The sequence below is a fragment of the Hoplias malabaricus genome, chromosome 3, assembly GCF_029633855.1.
Source record: "Hoplias malabaricus isolate fHopMal1 chromosome 3, fHopMal1.hap1, whole genome shotgun sequence".
Classification (NCBI taxonomy): Eukaryota; Metazoa; Chordata; class Actinopteri; order Characiformes; family Erythrinidae; genus Hoplias; species Hoplias malabaricus.
Window position 1 is genome coordinate 20,986,006 of NC_089802.1, and position 24,574 is coordinate 21,010,579.

Below are 24,574 nucleotides of genomic sequence, written 5' to 3' on the forward strand. Positions count from 1 at the left end.
TTTTTGTAGCTTTAAATATGTTCCTGAAAAATATAACAACGCATTTCCAGTAAATATATAAATAAGAAAGTGTCTAAGCGAAATATGTGCACTGTCACATGTTTAGAGTAAACTGTCACATGACCAGATGTGATTATGTCCTGGTTGCACCACAAGAGGGTGGCTGCATCGAAGCTCTCAAAGAAAAGGTTAATAAAGTATGTTAACGTATAGAGGGGACAACTGTTTTTGAAAAATAAAATCTTTAAAGTGTCTAGTGTGGATATATGCATTTTCATTTACTCAACTTTGTTTAGTGTGGTCATGGATGGAGTAAACATGTAGATGGCAGCCGGTGGGATAACACAATGCATCTAAGAATACACTTATACACATAGATAGTTGTTCTTCTATCAAATATTCTATACTGTTTTTTCTTTTAGCTTCACTTTTGAGTCAAATTCTACATATGCTGAATCAAAGTGACCATCTAGACAAGGCATGCAAAATTGCAATTATCTCTCAAAATGAATAAGATGCTGTCCCCAGTGATTGTGATAGTGATGGATCAGACTTGGAGTAAGAGGGGGAGCCAGGCTGTTAAACGCATATTCTGAACTTATGTACACTGTTTCTTCACACCGTCCAAAAACATACGTGGGTAGGTAGACTGGCAAGTCAAAAGTGTCCATAGATGTGTGAGTGTGTAGTGCCCTACAAAGGACTGGCGCCCCCTCCAGGGTGTGTTCCCACCTTGCGCCCAGTTATTCCGGGTAGGCTCCAGCCCCACCGTGACCCTGAACTGGATAAGCGCTTACAGACAATAAATGAATGAATTAATGTTTCAATACATGTTGTACAAAGGAAACAATGTTGCTGTTTGACGTTCTACTATCTTTGCTCTCAGTATCAGGGTTTATCCATGTGTAATATAGTCTCACTAGAATATAAAAGAGCATTTTTGTGGAAATACTGGGGTCTGCTAATGAGAAAGTTTAAAATGTGATATGAACTAGGCAAGGACATACAAAAATGTACATGACTACATAGGACAAATATGTTAAATGCATATACACCATATCATCCCACCACTCACAATTGTGACTAATCATAAAACTAACATTTTCACCCATTTTTCCTTGAAAATGTAAAAAAAAAAAATTATGAATTTTTTTCAAAGGGTTAATAATGACATATAAATTGGATATTTATGTCTGGAAAAAATGTGGGATTAAATGGGTTAACTGTGGGGCGCCGCGGTGGCGCAGCAGTTAGTGTCGCAGTCACACAGCTCCAGGGACCTGAAGGTTGGGGGTTGAAACTCCTGGAGTTTAATATGGACCCAGGACGTCGGAGATTGGAGGAGGTAATTTAAAGTTTTAAAAACAGCCAATAAGACCTTAAACTCAACGCTGAATTTTACAGGCAACCAATGTAGGGATACCAAAGAGGCGATATGTATTCCCTCATCTGGGTCCCAGCTACAAGCCAGGCAGCTGCATTTTGCAACCCTGAATTGGATAAGCGGTTACAGATAATGAATGAATGAATGAAACCTCTGCGAGAATCATTTTTATCCAACCACTCTTATAAGCAGTGGAGACCACCTTCTGAACTGTGAAAATAGTCTGCTCTCATCCTTACAGAGGACGTCTACAATTGTAGACAAACACAGTTCTTTCTGGTTTGTTTACGTTGAGAAGCTATGTGTCTTTTAAGGTGGCACTGTACGTTTGAGGAGAAAAAAAAAAAAAAACACTGTTGTTTAAGTAGGACAGACTCTGTGCTATGTTGTGCTCTAAAACCAGATTGAAAAATACCGTTTTCAGCTAAAAATGCAGACAATCTTCTCTAGAACCTTTGAGAGACAAGGCAGTTTAGAATTTTCACCATTAGCTAGGCACTCTTAACATGCAGTATGAGATCTGTAGTTTATCCTTCTTCCATTTCCTTTCCATCTTCCTGCCTTAGTGCTCATGTCTCACTATTTAACCAAGGTTGAGATTTAGCTTTAGATCTCTTAGTTTTAAATGGAGCAACTGCATCAAGAATGTTGCTGCAGGTGGAACTGAACCGATCGACCAACTGATTAGTGCTCAAAGCTTTTAGCGGGTTTCCACCATAATAGACAAGAGGGGCTGCACACGGTGAAGCAATAGAAGCAGCCTGCATTCCTTGATCACATACATGATGAGAAAACACGTCATGCTGCTGCTGAATGCAGTTGTTTGGGTATTCAAGCAGCACTTAAAGAGATTATGTACATAAAGAATGCGACACCACTGGGCGTTGTCTTTTTTATTAACAAAATGGCAGTGGAAAACGAAAGTGGTATGTGTCACTGCGTCAGCATCAAAGTGGCCACAAGTTCCAGCTGTTTCATTGGAACTGCTGGCACACACCCACACACACACACCCACACAGATCCACTCAAAGGAAAAAAATTAATCCGAAACCACAGCTCACATGTAATCAACGATATGCACACAAACCGGTCACTGGACAAGCAAGAGGAAACCCAACACTCTGAAAGCTTTCAGATTCTGATGTCAAACAGCAGTTTCCTATCCAGAGTGAAAAGAGGGATGTGGAAACAATGTTTGGAAGTCTGAATGGTGTTTGGGCATTCTTATGAGGGAATGGTACCTGAGATGTGTCACGACAGGCCTGTAGGCCTGCGACATTAACTCCTCTAATAAGGCGTCTTAGGCTTCTTTGCTTGTTTTAGCTCTGGAGGCTTTGGTTCAGGTCATTTGGAGACCCAGGTGGGCTGGATGCAACAAAAAATATATATATTTTGTGGGAACAACATGCATTTGGTGCAGAGTTTCATAATTTGTTCCCGTAATTTATAACTCACTGCCTTATTTTCTTTCAATCAACAGCAAATTTTTTTTATTTGCAGTCAGTTTCTAAAATTTGTTCCTAGGCTATAATTAAATAATTCTATAATTTGATTTGCATGGATTTTAATGGATAGATATTTTTCTTATTTGCGCACTACCTAAAAAAAACCCCATGCATTTGATCTGTAAACTGTAGTCACAAATTAAATAAACTCTGCATGGAAAAAGGTATTTTTTTCCCCTCACCCATGGCCCCTTTAAGCATCCATAGGATCAAGTGAGGCAAGTGTGGTGAATCTCTCTCCCTGTTTGCTCATATGTATCGACTTTACCATCATTATTATTATTGTTAATATTATTGTTTATTTATTATTATTTAACTATAATAATTTAGCTTTATTCAACAGTAGAGAAGGCATCTCAGTTAACTCTCCATAATGTAGCAAAAAATCAACACAACCTTTTAACACTAAATAACTCTGTTATTCTGGCTCACATGTTAAGTATAAGCTTATGGAAAAGTTTATACACCCCCTGGCTGAATTTTCAATTTAAATATCAGGACCATCCTTAACAGAGATCAAGCTTAAACATGAGAAAAGTTCTTACAAATTAAGTTTAACCTATTGGGGGAAAATATATTTAAATATACTTTATTATTTTCCAATGTGCTGATGTTATTTTTAACAAACTGCTGATTTAAATGTGCCAGACTGGGTTCTCTGTAGAGGACATGTACATGTTATCATTTAGAATACGGATTTCTGTCAGATGACTTTAATTAAACTGAATATATTCTCATCAAATCACTAAAAAGTGTGGCTTCTAAAAAAATTCTGCAGTGTTCATTTTATCAGCAGAATCCTCAATTGTAAATGCATATTGGATATAAAGGTAGCTCTGTGTGTATAACCGTAAAACCCTATTAAAACTCAAATGTTTATTAATGATATTGTTGTTTTATATATTATACATAAGGCAACTGTCCAAAAAAATAACCTTTGCATTCTCTTAAAAAGCTCTATAAAAGTTCACATTTCGAGTGTAGCTTTACACAGCTAAAGGATGCCATCTTGAGGACAAACTGTTAATGCCAAAGCTGACACAAGAGTCTGATCACAAAAGTCTGTTCCAAAAATGACCAGACAGAGGGGAAAAAATGCTAAAGCAAGCGATTAAAAAGGCTGAGAACAAATTAGAGTAAGAGAGAAAATAAACGCCACTGAACAAGTTCACAGCTTCACTAAAAAATGCCAACAGCAACCTGTGCAACATGGAGATTCCACTTCACAGTACCTTTTTAAATAAATAAATACAATTAAAAAAAAAAATTCTTCAAGTCTTGATGAAGATATAAATAGGGCTTCTGGGGCTAGCCCCTGCTTCTGCTGAAGTGGTCACTTCCCCCCTCTGTCACCTGAGGTCCAGCACTGTGGTTTTGGATTCCCTCACAACCACATGCTTACAGACCTGCAAATAGCACACATTCATTTTCACTTCCCTTTAAACCCATCCCCCCCCCCCCCCTCACACAGCCAGGTGCAGGCTACAATCAAATTAAACCTCTCACAGCTACTCAATTTATCTTTATTACTCAGTTTATGAAAAACTGAGTTAGATTGCATTTTCAAAGTGAAACAGCATTAGGTAGGTGGTAATTCATTTTACTGATGAGAATTCATACATTTTAAAAAATCCTATATTCCCTTAAAGTATTATGAATGAGGTGGATGTCCCCATTTTTTGTCGGCACACCGTTTATATTAGAGATAGAATAAAGCTTTTTCTTCCAGTACCGATACTGAAAGCTGAAGTATCAGCCAATTTTATTATATATTTAAAAACAGCTGTTTTGAATTAAAGCACCAAGTATCAAAAAGTAGGTTGTGATTCTTCATTTAGAGGGGAACAAAACTAAATTAATGCTATTTAAAAATGAGCTTTTAATTAAGAGCTCTTTAAGTTAATCAGCTGATAATATATACTGGTGATGAAACAGCATTAAAGTGAAATTTTCAATAGTGGTCTCAGACTTTTGGACTCCACTGTACAGTTAATAACACAACATCACACAACAGGACTGGATCGAATTTCTTGTTTTGCTAATATCAGCCCAATACCGATACCTGTTACGGCACAGAATGCCATCTCAATATTGATTTTTTTTTCTCTCATTTTCTTACTAGTAGAGTTCTGGATTTACTCTAATGCTCGATTTATTACTGTTCAGCAATGAAAATTTTATTTATGCCCTGTTATTCATTTAAATAACTGACAGATCCATTTTGCATGAATAGAAGATTATGTAATTAATAATTTTATCTCTTTATGATGAAAACAAAAGGAAGAAAAAAAATGAGTGAGGTTCTTACAGTGAAGAGAGGGGGGTCTTTTGAGTGGGGGTGAAAGCCCTTCAGTCTGCAGCCTGCCACCTCCCCCATTCCAGCGCTGGTGAGTCTGAACACCCCAGTACTGCATGCACACGCACACACACACAGTGACAATCTTTACATAACATCCTACACAGAAATCCAACTCATGTACGTGTAGCTTGCAATAATACAAAAAAAAAATCAATGTGTTATGGTCTGACTTTTGCCTGAGCTAGATCCACAAAGAATATCACGAAGCAGGACAATAATACAGCATCTCACAAGGGTGAGCTATATATGGACATCATTCAAAAAGATGACATATTTGTACTGTATAAGATACTTGACTGAGTCATCGCTGTGTAGGTGATCTAGTGGGTAAAGCAACATATGCCTTAATCAACTAAAACATCAACTTCGCTTCTTAAAATACATGTAGGTACCAGTGGGCCGAACAGTTATATACAATCAGACAATGTGGTTACATCATATTCTCATCAATATGACACAGCAATATTAATAACAAAAATAGTTTTAATCTTTTAATTCCTAATATTAAATATTATGTAGAAGATATATGTGTGATTTTGTGTGTGTGTGTGTGTGAGAGAGAGAGAGAAAACAGGGAAATTGCTATAATGAGCATCCCTAAATTTCACAACAGGTAAATAAACTGTGTTTATTTCTGTTGGAACTGTGATGGGCGGTATTTATAGAGAAACAGCTTTCAAGCTGAAGGGTCTGGTGATGCGCTAAAGTGACTCATGCATCACTTCCGATCGGTGGCGGAGTCTTACACAAGTTGGGGGGGGGGGGGGGTTGGGTAGGTGTGCGGTGCATGGCTATGGCCCAAACCAGTCCAGCACTCTTTTACACCCACAAAACTCTAATAATTTCTTAACCTATAAATAACATACAACGGCAAATCCAATCCATCAGCGCTATCCTCATCCTCCCTTTCAAGTTCTAGACTTAAATCAACAGACATTCAAATTTCCTGTCAAATTCTCTCTCTCTTTGTCTGGAGGGTCACTTTGCTTTTGGCCACTGAAGTATAAAGCTGCAGTTCTGTCTGTTAAATTGAAAGCAGTGGTATTCCAGAGTGTGGAGGGGAAAATATTATAATAAATACAATATATGAGTACTTACATTCACCTGCATTAGAAGTTAAAAAAGCCTTTACCTTTAACTACACACTTACTTTTGAGGATTACACATGTTTTCTATAGACATGACACCATATTGCTGCAGTTAAATGTTTTAAAACATAAATATAATTCTTATGCTGATACAAATAACAGTACATTTTATAGGGTTGTATGATTTCTGTGATGCAGAGAACACGGACGGAACTGCGGGATTGAGAAAATAAATAGAATTCAGATATAAAGACGGAAATGCACAAATCGAAAAGTATTTAAAATAAACCCAGCATGTTCTTTACAAACACACAACACAACCCGCTTACAGTGATGCTGTCAGCGCAATGTGCTGTTAGCCTCTGAATCATGATATCTGAGGCTGATATGCTGTCTTCCCTCCTTCTGTTTACTTGTGCAGGCTCATCTTCTGGGTTGAGGCGAGGCCACGGTGAGCTGCAGGGTCGAACAATGGCTAGAGTGGGATCATTAAATGATTTTAAATCCTAACCACGTTTACCCATGTATAGTAATCTTTGCAGGTCATAGACAATGTTTGTCATAAGCCCTATTTGGACGGGATTAGTTTTACCTTTGGACCTGGGGTAAAGTAATTATTACTGTAGTATCTCAGTGTTGTTAATCCCGGATGAACAGACCATTTCAGTCATGTTTCCGGAGTGTGCGCTCCTGATTCAGGAAAGATTCCTGAGCTTTTTAAATATGGTAAACAAGCAGTAAAAATAACACAGGGTTATATTAATCCTGTCCAAATGGAGAATGTGGCAGAATATTCCATTATATCTCAGGGAAATTAGTTTTTGGCAGGTTTTGAGGAGCCATTTAGTAATGAAATATACTGCTTAAAAAGGAGGCTAAACTCAAATAATAATAAAAAAAAATTAAATAAATAATTCACCCAAATTGTCACAGTGGACAGATGTTTCTGGAAGCTGTAGGGAGGTCTGGTGCTCAATAGCAGCAAACATACATGTATATATCATTCATAATAACTGTGTGAAGAACAGTTTTCTCGCCCACTATCTATTTTAAAAGACTGAGATAAGATCATTGAGTGCTGGATATTTTTGGTGAGAGGGCTTTTCTCAGAAAAATAGTGACAATCTAAATACTCTAGTAGCTCTGCAGTGTCTGATCCACACAGTGTGACGGCAATGTCTGAAACAAGCATCTCTGCTTTTTTTAAAATCAAGATTTCCTATCAAGTGTGAATACACCATGAATATTACTGACATCCTTTTGTAATGACACTACCCTAGTCTTTTAAATGATAAATAAATAAAACATACTTATGACCACAGACGTAATCAACCAATCTGAAATAGGTAATGTGCCAAATAACCCGCTTTAAAGAAACATGGTCAAGTTTGGTTGACTGAATGAGGTTGTGTGTGAATGTATTGTGAACTCACTCATTATGCTTGGGTGAGCAGACAATGGCAATGGCCTCAGGCAACATAAGCTGATAGGAGCTGTGTGTATGCAGATCCACACTGGAAAGGAAAGCCGTCTGCGTGGGGTGTGTCTGCAGGCATTCAAATAAACACATACACAAACATACACACACCATCTTTGCATATCATTTTTCTGCAAATCAGAGATGTGTGATCAGCAGGTGAATTGGTAGCAGCTAAGAATAAATGGTACTGTAAAATGCTGAGGAATGTTACCATGGTGACCCTGTCTGAAGCCTCATTACATTTGATCATGTAAATAGGAGAACTCAATAGGGTCATTTTGAACAAACTCTCAGCCTCGCACCAGCACTCCATTATACTGCAGAAACAAGTCTCACTTTTCAAACCTTGTCCTTATGCAAAGGCAGTTCAGTACAAGAGAGATTTGCTGACATGAAATAGGTATGGAAAAACATTTCTTGTTTATATTATTTTACATATGGGCATAAGCATATAAATATTTACATTTTTATATCAGGCTGGTGTGGTGCCAGAGCAAAGCAGGTGCTGGTTTCTGTGAAGCATTAAATGCTTTATGAAACCTTTTGCAATCACCACACCCTCACAATACTTTCAGGTTACAAAGATAATAAGTGATGAATTATACTGTGGGTTAAAATCTCAGCCAGAATTGTACCATTGTGTAGCATCTGCCTGCAATCCATTTTAATGAAAAATGAAACTGTTCCATATTATAGAAGTAATAGTGATTAATATCAACTCAAAAAAAAAAAAACAATACTTAATATTTGTAATAATGGTTTTATAAACCATTTCCCTGTTTTTTTAATAACAGAGAATTAAAAAACCCACATGAATCCAGCCGAGGGTCAGCAGGTTATGGTGGTCCTGATAACTGAAGAGCTCCTCCACATTTTCCATGTCACAGTAGTCTGGGCCTGCTGATTGTTTGGGCACAATCACATGTGTGAGCACAAACTCGTCGTGAGTCTAGGGGTAAAGAACACAAGCAAGGATTTTTTTCCTCTCTTTTCATTTTTTCAGCCAGTCCTTTGTTAAACCACTTTAGTTCACATTCAAATGCCAAACAGAGTCCAACAGATACATATTAACATATATTTCATAGACTCATTCTCTGGGGATTGAGCAACAATTACATCGACTCGTACCCATTTCCAGTAATACCACAGCCTTCACAGTAAAGCCCTTATAAACATACCCACTCTTATCTCAGAAATCAAACAGTCAGAAGCTAAGGAAGATAAGCAATTGCATGATCTGAATATTATGACCTTGTGACTATTCTGAGTCTGCATAATAAACAAATGAACTCATGTTCCTCTTTTGGTTATGAAAATAAACACTCGATGACCCAACTATTTGGGCCACTAATCATAAGTTTTCTTCTGGAAATACTTTACATGTTCTGTTAACGTTGTTAAAACAAAGTGTCTGACAATTATGAGAAATATAGGTATCAGGAGCAATAAAATACCTAAACATCTTTAGTAAGCATTGGTAATTTTAAGTAATGAAATTAGTTACTTGCTTTAAAAGTATGAATTTCACTTAAATATACAAGCCAAGGTGGCTAAGCAAATTTCCATATGGGAAACAAAACAAGTATGTCTACATTCTCTGGTTTAAGCAGCTTGATTGTGGTATTTGCGGTGTTGCAAGGCGTTACTGAAGAAAATGTTTGCAAATGTCTAATGACAGGCTCCTCACGTAGGTTAATGGCTGCCTTTCAGGTGATCATTGCAGTACATTCCCAATGCATATTTTTGTTTGTTTAACCCCCACCACCACCACAACAATCAGCACTGGCCAGGTATGATCTGAATTGTATGTTTTAAATAATCTCACAAGCCTAGTTATATTAGCCCCTAAAACATCAGATCTCTTTCATATCTGTGCCTCCCAAAACCTGTAATGTGAGCATAGTCTGAAGGAATTAAGGACAGGATGTCTGAAATGAGAGCGCTCATACCAGCTTTCCACACAGCACACCGCATGTCTCAATGCCTCTGGCTGTGTTGCTGTCAGCCAGCAGCAGAAACCTGTATGTCAGGTCTCGTGGTATCAGAACCCGTCTCAGGCCTTCCACCCGCTGATCTAGAGACAGATAAACATGCATAACATAAGCATTTACTCAACATACAAATCATAACCTGTATTTTCTGTAGTATGTTTATTAGTCTCAATTCTTGTATCTTGGATTCAGGTTCTCAATAATAGGAATGTATTTAAATTAGTGCTTTCAAAATGAATGCGTTAATTCACATTCACATTCATTTTTTTAATGCTAATTAATTGTTCAAACATATTTGGCCACAACGTACTTCACAATTTGTTCCTGTAGATCTGATGCATTAGAGGTTGTATTCAGTGATGTAAACACAGTATGGCATGGCTAATGTTGACTTCAAAGTTAGGCCTAGATCATGTTATATTCATGCTAATATATGTATTAAATATCTAACTAATCTTCTTGCGCACGCACACAGAAGTTGCCTATTAATCTAATTATCCCATATATTCTTCTGTGTTCGATGTTAAAGCTCTCCCTGAAATTAAGAATTTCTAATAAAAAAAAAATAATCAAAATTACACTGAGATGGTATATTTAAAGTCAAAAGTACAGTTTCCTCTCACTAGTTTTCACGCTTATTACACTTAACATTTATCTCCTTCCCAAAAACAAAGTACAGGCATTTTAACTTAGAGCTGTGATTATATTTTTTAAATCAATTGACACTAATATTAATATAATTCCACTGTGCTGATCTTACACTGATTCGGATACCACTTGAAAATAAAACTACACATATAAAGGTTTATAAATGGCTTAAAAATCTGTTGAATACATGGCTATTAATAAGGTTGTAAACACCTTAAAGGTCATAATAATCATTTATACCAGAGATTAAAAAGGGGAAATAGTGACCTGACAATGAAAATGTAAAAGTAAAAATCAAGCTCAGACCTGAGAATGTGAATAAGGTTGTTTCCCATGTTAAGGTAAACACCATGATATCATCAGTATAGAGAACATTCTATCTGAGGTTAATTAAATAAAATTGGTTGTTAAGAGAGTCAGCTTATTAACAAATATGCGCTGAAGCGGACAGTGTTAATATCTACTAATGGAGAAGAGAAAGTAAGGTCTGTATCCAGAGATCTGAGGTCTAACAGTGTAGATGGAAGTGGGTTCACAATTTGGCAAACAGCAGGTCACTGTTAATGCATCAATAATCATTTATAACACAGAGTGCAGCAATTTTATTAATAACTAATAGTGAAGCGTAGTCTTTCTCTAAAGTTATACCTTAATTTTTTTATTCTACATATAAAAATATCCATTATTAAAAGATTCAGTTTTAAGAAGGGACAATGATTACTTAAAAATTGTGTGATTAATCCGTATTTTTTTTACTGATTGATTAATTATAAATGTATTTTAATACAACCACGCATTATCACAGGTCATGCTCACTGGCACTCACTCTGCACTGCTGCTAAGGTGGCAGCTGGTTTAGGGGCAGGGGCTGGTGGTTTGGGGTCTAGGTGCACATGGTTTTTGGGGGTTTGTGACAGGCAGGAGCCATCGGTTTGTTCAGGCACTTTAGGGGTGACATCTTCTTTGCGGTTGGCCTGTTCCTGCCTGCGCAGCTGATCCTCAAAGTAGCGGAACTGCTCTGACTCCAGCTGCATTTTCCGCAACTGCGCCACACGCTGCTTCTCTTCCTCCAGCAGAGACAACCTCTGCAAATGCTCACTGCACACTGCTACAGGCACTGTCTGGCTCTAAACTCACACACACACACACACAGACAGGATTATTAGTTTTTAAGAACAAACATGTAATACAAATTATGTAAGCTTAATAAATTAAAATATTTAACTCAGAAACCAAAAAAATATTTTTGCGCTATATTTCTAAAAAATGGTTTTGTGTTATTTGTAGATTAGCCTGGATTATCTTTGGATTTTCTACAAAGGTATGACATTTTGATATTTTGCACAAAAATATGATCAAATACATTTCTGATATAAATTAAAATCCAAATTCAAAACAGTACACTTTTCTCCTCTTTTGCAAAAGCTACTGTATCTCTGCAGCATTACACACACATCAAGAGGCAGGGATACAAATCTGTGTGTAATCAATGCTGATGAGAAGGTGTTTACTAACACTTGGCTTAGAGCGACCAATGGCTGACATTAAGAAATTTGTATAATCTGTTTGAGTGCACTGAGGAATCCCACGAACTCACCTGCCTCTTCAAATATTCACTGTACTCCTTGCTGTATTTCTCATGGAGGAGTTTTTTTAATTGGTCTTTGCGAGGAAAAGCCACTTCTTGCAATTTCTACAAACAGAGAAGGAGCGGAAATTAAAGGTGTGTAATGAAGCCACTGTGCACTGGAGGCCACAAAATTAAAACTTTGACGTCAAACCACAGGCTACTATTTTGTTACACAAGTGTATTGATGAGCCTTGGGTGGCCATGAACTAGTTGTCAGTTCATCAGGTGTATTTCCTTTGACCAATTTTGGTGGGTATTCACCACTTTATACCAGGAACTATTTAACCGCCACAATTTTTGCCCTTGTCAGAGATACTCAAATCCTTATACTTGCCCAGTTTCTTGCTTCCAACACATCAACGTCAAGATCTGACTGTTTATTTGCGGCCAAATATATCTCACCCCTTGAAGGCTCTGACTGTAACAAGATAATCTATGTTATTTACTTCAGATGGCAGTGGTTTTTATAATGTGGCTTATCAATGTGGTGCTTTAATGGCTCTCACATCAGGAAGAACAGACTTTAAGAGAGACAACTTGTAAAGTAAATGAATTAGACTGAATGATGTTTTGGGGGGGGGGGATTTGATGACATTTTTCACCACAAAATGATTGGACAAAATATAAAACTTCAAATAAAAAAAATAATAATAATATATAAAAAATTTTAAAAAAGTAGAAAAGCAGAAATAGTGATAATTCAGCAAAAATCAGCTCTTAAATGAAAAAAAAAAAAAAGTTAAACTTTTCAAAAGGTTTTAGTTTGTGAAATCACTGATGATACTCAGTGTATCAAAAAAAACTCAGTGTAAAAAAAAAAAAATACATGAAGCTTTAAATTCCCCATTTTTAAGCACTGACCTGCTGCTCTCAGCACCGCAGCAAAACAACCCCCTGTAGGAGGGACTGTGACTCCATTGGCTGCTGATTGGCTAAATAAAGTTGATGACCAACGAGAAGCGCTTTTTCTGTTTAGGAGCTGTGGAGTATCTGCCCCTTGCTCTGGCTGAGAGAGAGCTGTGGATTTTTGCCTCAAACCATTGCCATAAAAGGGTGACCTAAAAAATACTGAACAAAAAATGCGTCCTGTATCAGTTCAAAACGGAACGCATCTTTTAGTGTTCAAATACGGGACGACTGGCAACACTTGTTTCAGGCCAGTCTTGCTCTCTCCGCTAGCCATTTCACAACCAGCTAATCGTTCAATAGGCTAATCACAACAAAAGCATGGCATAGCTTCACCAGTAGCTCTAAACAATTCTCCAACATTGTAAAAATAACACAGCATTCCTATTTCACTCCGTGCCATGAGATGCTGCATGAAACTACAGCATGCCTCAGAACTATGTTATGCTCTGCAGATGGCTGCAACTCATTAACGCAGGTTGACAAACGGTTCAGAATTGTTTTTAAAATAAAATCTTAATGTATTCAATTCACAGCTTGTATCGTATTGAAAACAATGAATATTACTATGTGTATTGTGACAGTGTCATACTGCTGTTGGACACGAATGGCATAGGAAAAACCTTTACAGCTGACACTTGGTGTATGCAATCTGTATATATCTAGAGTGGGCTGCGCGGGGGATAACCAAGACATGCTTCTCCTCTGCTTAGCTTCTTTAATGCAAGAAAGCATGCCAGTGTCTCCAGGATGGTTAATGAAGCATAATGATTATGAGATTTACAGTGGGCTCAGCACAGCAGGGCTCCATCACTCAGCTTGGGTGCCAGAGGCTTACCTTCATTATCACTTGCTTCTCGGGGACTCTGCACTGCTGGTAATCCCGATGACTGGGGAGTTTCTCCACAAACAAACTGCACACAGACAAAAGTCAGCTGTTAGTTCCACTAGGGAATGAAATGTGTGCGCATGAAAAACTATTGAGAGGATAAGAGATTTTCAATGTTGACCTTTCTGATATTCTAAATGTATACTATGTATAAAGCTAAAATGCTAGTACTCTTTGTTTTTTTGGGAGTGAGATAAATGTTCTGCATGACAAACTGCCTAGGGCAGCATGGTGGCACAGCAGGTAGCGTTGCAGTCACACAGCTCCTGGAGGTTGTAGGTTCAAGTCCCACTCTTAGTGACCGTCTCTGAGTAGTTTGGTGTGTTCTCCCCATGCTCTGGTTTCCTCCCACGGTCCAAAAAACACCCATTGGTAGGTGGATTGGTGACTCAAAAGTGTCTGTAGATGTGAGTGTGTGTCGCCCTGTGAAGGACTGGCGCCCCCTCCAGGGTGTTTTCCTGCCTTCTGCCCAGTGATTCTGGGTAGGCTCAGGACCCACCACGACCCTTAATGAATGAATGAATTTTTTAGAGAGAGATCTGCATTAGACATAGAATAAAATAGCAAATTAATGATACAATTGTGGCTCAAAAATTAAACAACTCCATCTTCCAACAACTTTTTAAGAGTTAAATGACACGGTTATGTGACGTACTAGATGAAACAGGAGCTCTTTGAGTGTGAGTGTGTGTGAGAGAGAGAGAAAGTGAGAGAAGCTGGAAGGTTAAGTTATATTAATCATGTTATATTAAGCTGTTATTTATGTTAATTATGAAATTTAATACATATTTCAGCATAAATAAAATGTAATCTACATTCTGAACTCAATAGTAGTAAGGCTGTGTTTACATTGCTAAAAAAATCCACAAATATGTCCCCAGGCTCTGTAATAAAAGTGTGAATAATGGGAGGTTGTTTGCCAAAGTTAGTAAAAAAAAAATTTTATTAATTAGTGTTAAAAATGTGTCAAATGCATTAACACATTAATTTAGACAGCACTGATAGTAATTATAATACTGCAACAAAATGCTATGTGTTCCGTTTGCACTAGATTGGAACAGCATAACATAATTTGGTGGCTTCCTGCTCAATGAAACCTACAAAACCAGGAAAATAATGATGGTAGTTAATTCAATTGTTTAAATGGGGAAGCAGCTGGACTAAGGTCTTTCAGAAACATAGCTGGGCGCCCCTGGTGTGGATCAGTCTCTGTTTTACAGGAAAACATTTGACATTAGTCTCAAACTACACTTTACACTAGATTCTGGATCTGAGGATTTGGTGGCATTCATCCATGAGCACATTAGTGGATTATGGTACTAATGTTGATTTTGGTCCATAAATACAACTTATTCAATAGGATTTGATGGATCTCCATCACGTTAGAGAACACATTTCCACTGCTCCACAGCCCAAATCTGGGTGGGCTTTATACCTCTCTAGCCAATACTCAGCATTAAGTATGGGGACTTTAGGCTCATGTGAAGTCAGCAATACAAAGTGTTAAAATCTAAGTGCTTATTTTAATCAACTAATCATCCATTCCTACAATTATCTTTTGTAACTGCTTCATCCTGATCAGAGCCATAGTGGGTCCAAAGAATACTCAGAATCACTGGATGGAAATTAGGAACATTAATTCATCTATTGACTATTATTGGATTGATCGACTAAACTCATATCTCTGTGTGCTTTCCTCTCTCAGCGCTTCATCACAGCCCACCATCATTCTAATCTCTGGCATTGTCACAAGCGATTCGGTTCACCTCTCTACTCGTTGCGCAGCTGTCAGTGCTAATTTACCTCATGCTCAGTGCAGCGTCTTAAGCTGCTCCACACGATGCTTACTGTATGAGCTGGATCTGGAGGGAAGTTTAGAAATTCTAATTTCCCCTTGATCTGTTGGAGCATGTGAAACTGAAGCCTGATCTCACAGATCTGTGTGGGAGTCAGAGTTTCAACTACACATTACTGCTATATTTGATTATCTACTACTATTAAAGTAATAAACTAATCTAATTAGCAAATCTAATCTCATTCCTCTCCACTGCCAAATTACAAAGTTAAGGCCTACTCTGGAGCTGGTGCACATAAATCAAAAGTGGGTTTATTGTGGGATTAAGGAGTATGTATAAAGCCCCCTTGGCTTGTTGGAGAAATGGAGCACTATTCAATAAAAATAATGCAATCAAAACATCCACTACTTTGCATTAAGAAGTTACATATTCCCCAGCAATTTAGCTGAGGTCCACTTCACACTCCCTTGGGTGAAAAGGATTCTATGTCTGAGATGCAAGAGATCCATTCTTTATAGTGTAAGCGAAACAAGAGAAGCCATATGGCCACCAAATCTTCCTAAAATCTACTGCAGGGGTGGCCTATCCATCAGACAAAAACAGCCAGAAAAAAGTAAATTACTACCAGGATCTACAATCACAAACCAAGACTGGGTCAAATCCAAGAAAACTGAATCTTTGAAGTTATACTGCCACTCTCTCCTCGAACAGAGACGCAGCTCAGCGGAATGGCTTTGGAGCCAGACACTGAAAATAAAGATGAATATTTCAGAGCAACTTGTGCCCCATGTCACAGGACTGTGTGAAAGAAAGAATTTTTTAAACACAGAAATAGACAGTCAACTCAAGCCATTTTAGACACAAATCTCCTCACACTCCTAAAGGAAAACCCTCATTCTTCCCCAGAATCACGTGCCATAACGAAAAACACTGCTGAGGCTTTGTTTTTTGCCACAATGATTTCAGAATGTGGTTCTAGAGTTGTCATGCTGAGAAACAGAACGATAACAAAGAGCAGTGGGAAAATATGAAAATGAAAATGGATTGAGTCGCCCTGACCACAGCCCCTGTAACAGATGGAGAATTTTCCTGTTTTATTTCCATGCAATTTTCTCTTTATAATCAGAAACAAGTTGTTTCCTATTTTTTAAATTAAAATCAAATGGTCCAAAGGGTCATGGTAAAGGTACATAGCTATATATATTTTATATATAAATGGAAGAGCCACAGTTCTACAGGAAAAGAGTTGGTTGGCAACCCCTAATCTATTACAATGGTAGAATGGCTGTGTATTTATGTAAACAGCCTTCAAAATTATACACTTATTACTATTGGATTTTAGTTCCACACATTCACATTATAGCATTAAATGGTTTCTGTAAAACAATTTTCCATATTCAACACTGTCCATACACTACCATATGAATGTTACGTGTTTAACCAGCGAGTGGGAGTGGTGTGTGAAAACTGTATAAAAGCTGTGTGTAGTGAGCATGCCTACGTGATGAATTTATTGTAGAGGACGAAGGCATTCTCCAGGCTGCCCTCCTCCAGGTAGACAGCGGCCATTCGCTCCATTTCCACGCCTGAGCGGAAGTAGCGGCGCGGGGTGATGTCCTCATTAATCTCAATGTTGTAGCCCATCTTACTGAGAGCACGCACTCGCTCCACCGCCGGCAGAGTCACGTCTGTGTAGTCCGGCTCAGACGCCAGCTTCTTCTGCACACAGAGAAAGAGGCATGGTGAACCATAAGGAATTCTGGCAACACAAACACACCTACACCAAATAGTGTTATATTAATATATTTTTATATTACATAAAAAATGATGCATTCTATACTATTCTAAACTACAAACGAGAACAAGAGATTTATTTCATATTTTAGGTTATAGCACAAGCTGTTACTAAGAAAAGGACATAAATAAAGGAATAAAAAAGAAAGATGGAGACACTTGAAAGACTTAAGGAATCTCTGTGATTTTGGATTTTATTCTATAGCTGTAGAATTAATATTTTCTGTACTTTATTGCCATTTTGAGGCAGCCTCCAGATTATCCCTAGATGTTTGCAGAGTAAATTGTAATGTAACTGTATATTAATTTCCAAAACCAAGACATGTTCCTTCAGCAAAAAACGTCATCAACTTACATCAAACATTTATCAGTGTTTCTAGGCCTGTTAAAATAGCCATTTTTGTAGTCGATTTATTGTTCCATTTTACCATGTACCATTTTATTCCACAGATATTATGATAACAATAATAATAATAATGCAAATACACTCCCTTCAAGAGCATTGAACTTATTACAAAAACCTTTTAAAAATATTAAGAGATTGGAATATAAAACAAATTCAATATCCTAAATAAATAGAAAATAAGAAATATATTTAAAAAACTGTTTTTAAACATATAATGGCTCCAGAGAGAACAGAGAGAATATATTACATGAAAAGTTGATAATATAATTATTGTTACAGGCCTAAGTGTTTCTGCCTCTTTGAATGTTCAGATTTGTTCACGAGGGAGAATTATGGAGAATAAAATCTAACACCTCTCTCCTGTCGTGTTAATGTAGTAAACATGAATAAAAGCTCAAATTTAAACAGCAATTCTCAGTGTTACTACTGCTTTGTCCAAAACCACACACCAGCACACTACATATTTTGTGTGTGTGTGTGTGTGTATATATTATATATTATATATATATATATATATATATCATCAGAAGGGAATTCAGTAGTCTAGAAAGTAAAAGGTAAGAGGTGTGTGGTTTGGGACACAGCATAAATCAATTTCAATCATTTAAGGTGGGACAGAAAATGCGAATAAAGTGTTGCCAAGTAGGATAAGTATTGCATATGCACTGTATGTGTTTGTGCGTTACATTAGATTTATCTTGATCTGGCCCACAAATAAGAACTAGTAGTAAATTAATCTGTCCATTCAGACGCACGGCCCTCTACAGACATCAAAAAATAAGTGTTAAGTCTAGGGAGATACAGCCTGTGTAGGTGATGAGTCCCCTGCCTTTATTGCTGTGTGCAAGCAATTCTTAACAGACCATATGTTTACAATGTAACAAACGTGACAATGTTACATATATTACATTCTTAACTACAAAAATTTTCAACACCAGATTTGGGATTGTTTTGAATATAAACATCATTCTCTATAAAAAGTTGATCATGGAATGAATAATGTCACACACACACACAGAGAGAGAGAGAGAGAGAGAGAGAGAGAGAGAGAGAGAGAGAGAGTTCAGTCTCATGTCTCCTTCAGAACTAAAAGTGGCGGAAGTGACCGGAAGCCACTGTGCTGGCCCTGGGCACTCATACTAATGACCAAACAGAGGCCCTTTTGACAGGGTCAGGGAGGAAAGAGGGCATCCTATCAGCATTCAGCAGTGCCGAGAGGAGCTTGTGTAAGGGCTAGTCAGCAGGCAAAACTTGCTGGACATGTAAACTTAGCTTCACTTATTCCATGTGACAATAAACATGAATGGGGAACTTAATCGAATCTAATTTAACATGCTACATTATCGTTAGTCGGTAGAAGGTGGGTCTTTTATTTATTGGGACAAATAGATGAAGAATAACACCCTCTTTGTCTTTAATCATCAACTATTCATGAAGGGGGGAAGCGAAGTGTGAAGGACGGGGGGGGGGGGGGTCCTTACATCCGCTCCCTCCCTCCCTCCATTTCAAGGGGAAAGGATGTGAATGACAGAGCGGCTGTACTAAGCATGCTAATGGGAGTGAGTCAGAGAATGCTGTTTCAGCCATATTCCTCCCTAACCCCCCCAAAAAACTGACCCACCAACCCACCCCCACAAACACTCACCAGTGTGCTAAAGCTGAACTCCTGCTCCATGGCGTAATTAGGATGCAGGCTGGCAGGCTTCAATCCTCCTGATGTCTCCATCTATCATCTCCAGAGATGATTCTGTGCTGAGAAAGTAAAGGAAAAAAATAAATCCCATAAGGACATTACGCATCACTGCTGCTCCAAGGCCAGTGGGGTCAAGTTGGCCCAAATACCCAAGCTAATGTAGCCATTTCACTTTCCTTTCAAGTATTTAATATGGCAAAGATTACCCCACTAAATCAGGATCCTATGATTTGTTTCATAGCTTTTTTTTTTTAAATCATTATTCACCATCAAATTGTGCTAAAACATATGCTTTGGTGAGACTATTGTGGATATCATTCATACATAAAAAAAAAAAACAATACTGAGAATATACAGGTTTATATATAAAAAAATATATTCATATTTTTAACAATTGAACTATTGTGTCTGTGACTTATTAAATATCATTCAAATGCCCTTAGGTATCGGAATATCCTAATTTTATCATATCATTTATCACCCACCCCTACTCCTCCTTATTTTCTTTAGGTTTAAACATCTCTCCATAAATCACTTATGAGGCTACAGTGTGTGGTGCATCTATCTCCTCCGCAGGGAGGTTATTAATTATATTATTAATTAGAACTCACTACATTTGGTCCAACTAGCTAAACACGCAGCTATTCAGTCCAGAAAAACTGTGCTACAGTTGCTATGACAGCTTGTAACCATGCAGCAAAATATGGTGACTCATGAATATCTTCAGCCGTGAAAAAAAAAAAAAAAAACCCTTGGTGGGCTTTTGCACAAAGCACACACTTCTCAGGCAGACATTAGACACTTTCGCTTTATGAGACTTTTTTTTTTCCACTTTTTCACTGCCGAGCCTCACTTTTGCGTTTAGCACAGAGGCCACAGAACTGTTCCACCACCCAACATCATGATATTCAGGTTGATGCTGCCATGGCAACATGAAGTGGATGCACAGCCAAAATAAGGACCTGGTGTGAAAGAGAAGTATAGGTGCAATTTAACACTGAGCAATCCCTGCTGTGAAATTACAATCAGTGCAGTGCAGTTTGAATTTGTCAGGTTTTTTCATTAACATCCTGCTGTATGTGCAGATAACTGCACAGGTCCATTTGCAAGCTGCAATTTACACAGTAAAAGGATTTGACAGAAGCTTGTGGTTTTTTTATTATCATAAATCCACATGTGACACCTGTTGATTAGCTGTTTCAGTTATTAACTATAAATGGTTCTAATAATATAATAAATAATAAAAAATTACATTTATAAAGCACTTTTCAAGAACCCAGAGAGGCTGAGAAGTTACAATTAGTATAGACAATATAACAGGCAAACATTATAAAGAAAACATGAAAACAAACATTTATGGTACTGGGAGGAAGAATGCAAGGGAGAAAATGTGAGTCTTAAGGTGGGACTTAAAAGAAGACAGAGGGGTGATTAGTCAAGGACTAGGTTTAATCCCTGTCTGGGAAGCCACCCCAGAGAGTTTGACTGCTGGATTTGTGGAGGAAATGAAATTTAGAAACAGGAGACTCTGGAGAAAGCCCGGTGGCCAAGGCTGTGAAGATTTGAATAGGGAATGGATAGTTGGCCAGCGGTGCAAGATCTAAGGGTATGGGAGCGTCTATAGGACTGAAGAAGGTCTGAAAGGTAGGAAGTGGCGAGTTTAGTTAAAGCTTTGCATGTTAACAAGAAGATTTTATACTGAACACGGTATTAAACAGAGACCCAATGGAGATGATAAAGGACACGTGTAATGTGTTGATGCGAGCGAGTGTGGATAAGTAGTTGGGCAGGGCAAGTATTCGAAAACTAATTGAAACAGACATTCAGAACTTCTAATCAACATAATCTTGTCTATATTGATTATATAATTTTTTTAACTGTTTTTTTTTATTCTGTTATGTCCCCAAAGTGTGTTCATGTACTGTCCCTTTAAAACCACACCACCATGCTGTAGTCAAGTGATACTGCCACATGGAGCAATACGGAGGAGAACCTAAACACTGAGGCCAACCAAGTGACTCGAGCAGCTCGTACCAAAGAAAAACACAGCGTCGATGGTTTGAATGTGTATTGCTTTGACTTTAATTAAGATGACCCTGAACAGAAAGAAGTCAACTGTAAACACTGAGAAAAAAAACTGTTTCAGCGACCAAAGCACAATCACACACCAAATACGAACAGTGCCCAAAAAACCAGCTCCCAACAACATTAGAAAACATTTCCCAGCTTTAATACTGGAGCATTCTGGAGTCACTGAACTATGAGGGTCAAAAATACAAAAACAAAATAATCGTTCATTAATCGTAATCATGATAAAATGTTCAATTAATCATGATATTGATTTGCGCTCTGATCACCCAGCACTAGTAAGAAGGTGGGCTACCGAATGCAGAGCTATCTGGAGCTTATGGAGGGAAGAGAAATTAATACCAGAGGCAAGAGTTTTACAGTAATCAAAACTTGATTTCTACCCCAGTCTAACACCACACGTGGTAGGTTGATTGACTACTCTCTAAAAAGTGTCAATTGGTTTGAACGTGTGTTTGCCACCCTGTCCAGGATGTATTCCTGCCTTGTGCCCAATGATTCCAGGTAAGCTCCAGACCCACCACCACCCTGAATTGCAAAGTGGTTACAAATAATGCTGCATGGCTTCAATCTTCCTAAGTTCATCCACATCACTCCACTGCTGCAATCTCTTCACTGGCTTCCTGTAGATGCCCATATCACGTTTAAAAATCTCATACTTGCCTACAAAACCATGAATGGACCAGCCCCTCCTTACCTTATGGCAATGCTCATAAGTGTGGCTGCACCTTGAGCCTTTAGAGCTTCAAGTGCAGCTTGACTTGACCTGCCATTCCTCAAGACACGTGGAAGACTAGCATCAAAACCCTTCTCAGTCCTGGCACCCAGACGGTGGAACAAATTTCCACTGACTGTCTGAACAGCTGTCTTGGTGCAGTCGCCAAACAAAGACTGAAGACCCATCCTTTATGACCCATTTAAGTGAGTACTAATATTAGTGCACACCGAAATATACTGGATTGCACTTGCACTTCGCTCTGGATAAGAACATCTGCTAAATGCTGTAAATGTAAACAATGAATGAATGAGTTGCACAGTGTTTTGTTATTTATGTCAGCAGAGTGAATTGTACACATTTAGTCCTCTGAAAATGAAACCACTCTTCACTCATTTAATTTCTAGCCAAAATGGCAATTAAATAACAAGTCATTCCTTTTGAATGACAACATATATACGTATATACACACACATATATATAAAAATTCTGGGATCTTAGGCAGTTACATTGTTTTGAGACCACTAGCAACTTCTCAGTTCGATATGCTCTGCCTTTTTGACTTCTCAAAACTGAAATCTAGAAAGGAAAAGAACACCTGTGTATAAGTGAGAAGTTTCATTTTCTCCCAACTCTCAAAGGCAGAAGCTTTAACTACTATACTCTTTGTCTGACATGACAGCTGTGGTGGTCTACCAGATCTTAGTGGATGTTAGGGGTCCCATTTTCTTTTAAATATCTAATCATTATTTGAACTCAACATTTGGAAACATATTTTTCTTTGATCTTCCCCTTGTGGGTTGTCTTAAAAGTCAGTTTGTTTGGTATTTTTAACCAGAAATTAAATTAAATATGCTTTCAGACTTTTCACATTACTTTTTACATAAATCCAATACTCATGCCATATATAACGCTACAAATTAAAGCAACTAGAAGCTACATGACAGAATATTTAAAAAAAAAAAAAAAAAAAAAAAAAAAAAAAAACTACAGTTAAAAGTCTTCTATTTACTGAATTGTTAATTTGTCATTTATTCTCGTCAGTAAACAATTACTGGCATATACACAATGTCTTAGGACTTGCTTAAGGGCGCACAGAGTTCAGAGAGAAACACAAACAGCAAAGGCATTGTAAAAGACAGAAGCAGAGTAATAGTGGTGGTGCAGCATACTTGAAGAGGTGTGTAAACAAAAGCAGGGACTAAGCAAGCAATTCTGTAAAAACTGATATGAACTTTACTCTTTATAGCAATTTAAACCCTGTAAAATATGCCTGTCAATTATCCTCTTAAAGTAACTTTTACATGCTTGTTAAAGCACTGAATCATAGACATTACAACAATATCCACACAAAGACCAAAACATATAACCTTAATTAGTGAAATCATAAAAAAATATTTTCACAATTGTTTTCAAATCCTAGACAAAACTGAAAGACAACCAGAGAGTAAAGAGAGGCAGGAAAACACATACAACCTCCCCTGAAAACCCTGGAAAATCAATACTGCTTAGTCTGGACAAATGCTTATGTTTATGCCTGAGCCTTAAGCCACAGTAACAGCAGCCTCAACTCTAATGGCCCAAAAAGCACTAGTCCATTAGAAGACTGCACTGGAAATTTCCCATCAATGATCCAAAGAGAAAGGAAAAGACTTTCAGTTAATTCAGACAACACAATTACGTCAAAGCACAAAACACAAGCACAAAACACAAACACAAAACACGGTTACCGGTAATGGTCCAATCCCATTCTCCGCATCTCACTGTCTCTCACCCCGCCGCCGTCGTCACATAGAGTCTAGCACATGCTAGAATTCACAGAGAAAACACCAACTGTCAACACAATAACACGGGGCTCTTTCTATACTTGTCGCCTTCAAATAAACACAGTTTTTACCTTCGCTCTTCATAAACAGCGCTGTTTTCTCCACCGAGCGGATGCGCGAATAAAATGGCTGAAAGCTCCTCTCTGTGAGTAAGTAACCTTTCCCGCGACGGCTCGTCCAAACCCCGACTCGCCTGAACACTGTGGCAGCCGCGCGGGTTTATCTCAACTCCACCCGTATTGAGACACGCCCCGCCCCCCTGCACACTGGTTGGCTAATGTCTTACGTTCATGGCCCGGATTCTTGGGTTGTCATTGCCTAACAATTTACAATCCTTGCTAATCTAACACAACATTTATTTAAAAATTAGGTGTAT

The 24,574-nt window shown here is 37.9% G+C and overlaps 1 protein-coding gene across 3 annotated transcripts; it reads right to left on the minus strand.

The window, feature by feature from the left end:
- Positions 1-1,949: 1,949 nt before the first annotated feature.
- stambpl1 (STAM binding protein-like 1) lies at positions 1,950-24,421 on the minus strand. Of its 3 annotated transcripts, none has more exons than XM_066666633.1 (12): positions 24,270-24,421; positions 24,103-24,180; positions 19,522-19,623; positions 17,178-17,395; positions 13,830-13,905; positions 12,053-12,148; positions 11,282-11,582; positions 9,766-9,890; positions 8,628-8,765; positions 7,770-7,882; positions 5,198-5,297; positions 1,950-4,295 (listed from the first exon to the last, which is right to left on the minus strand). In XM_066666633.1, the coding sequence occupies exons 3-12, from the start codon at positions 19,600-19,602 to the stop codon at positions 4,239-4,241; spliced, it is 1,305 nt and encodes a 434-aa protein (XP_066522730.1). In that variant the 5' UTR covers positions 19,603-19,623; positions 24,103-24,180; positions 24,270-24,421; the 3' UTR covers positions 1,950-4,238. The 3 variants fall into 3 exon arrangements, with proteins under 3 accessions (XP_066522730.1, XP_066522728.1, XP_066522731.1); XM_066666631.1 differs by having other exon boundaries at positions 19,522-19,628; XM_066666634.1 differs by lacking the exon at positions 24,103-24,180 and having other exon boundaries at positions 19,522-19,628; positions 24,270-24,398.
- Positions 24,422-24,574: the final 153 nt, after the last annotated feature.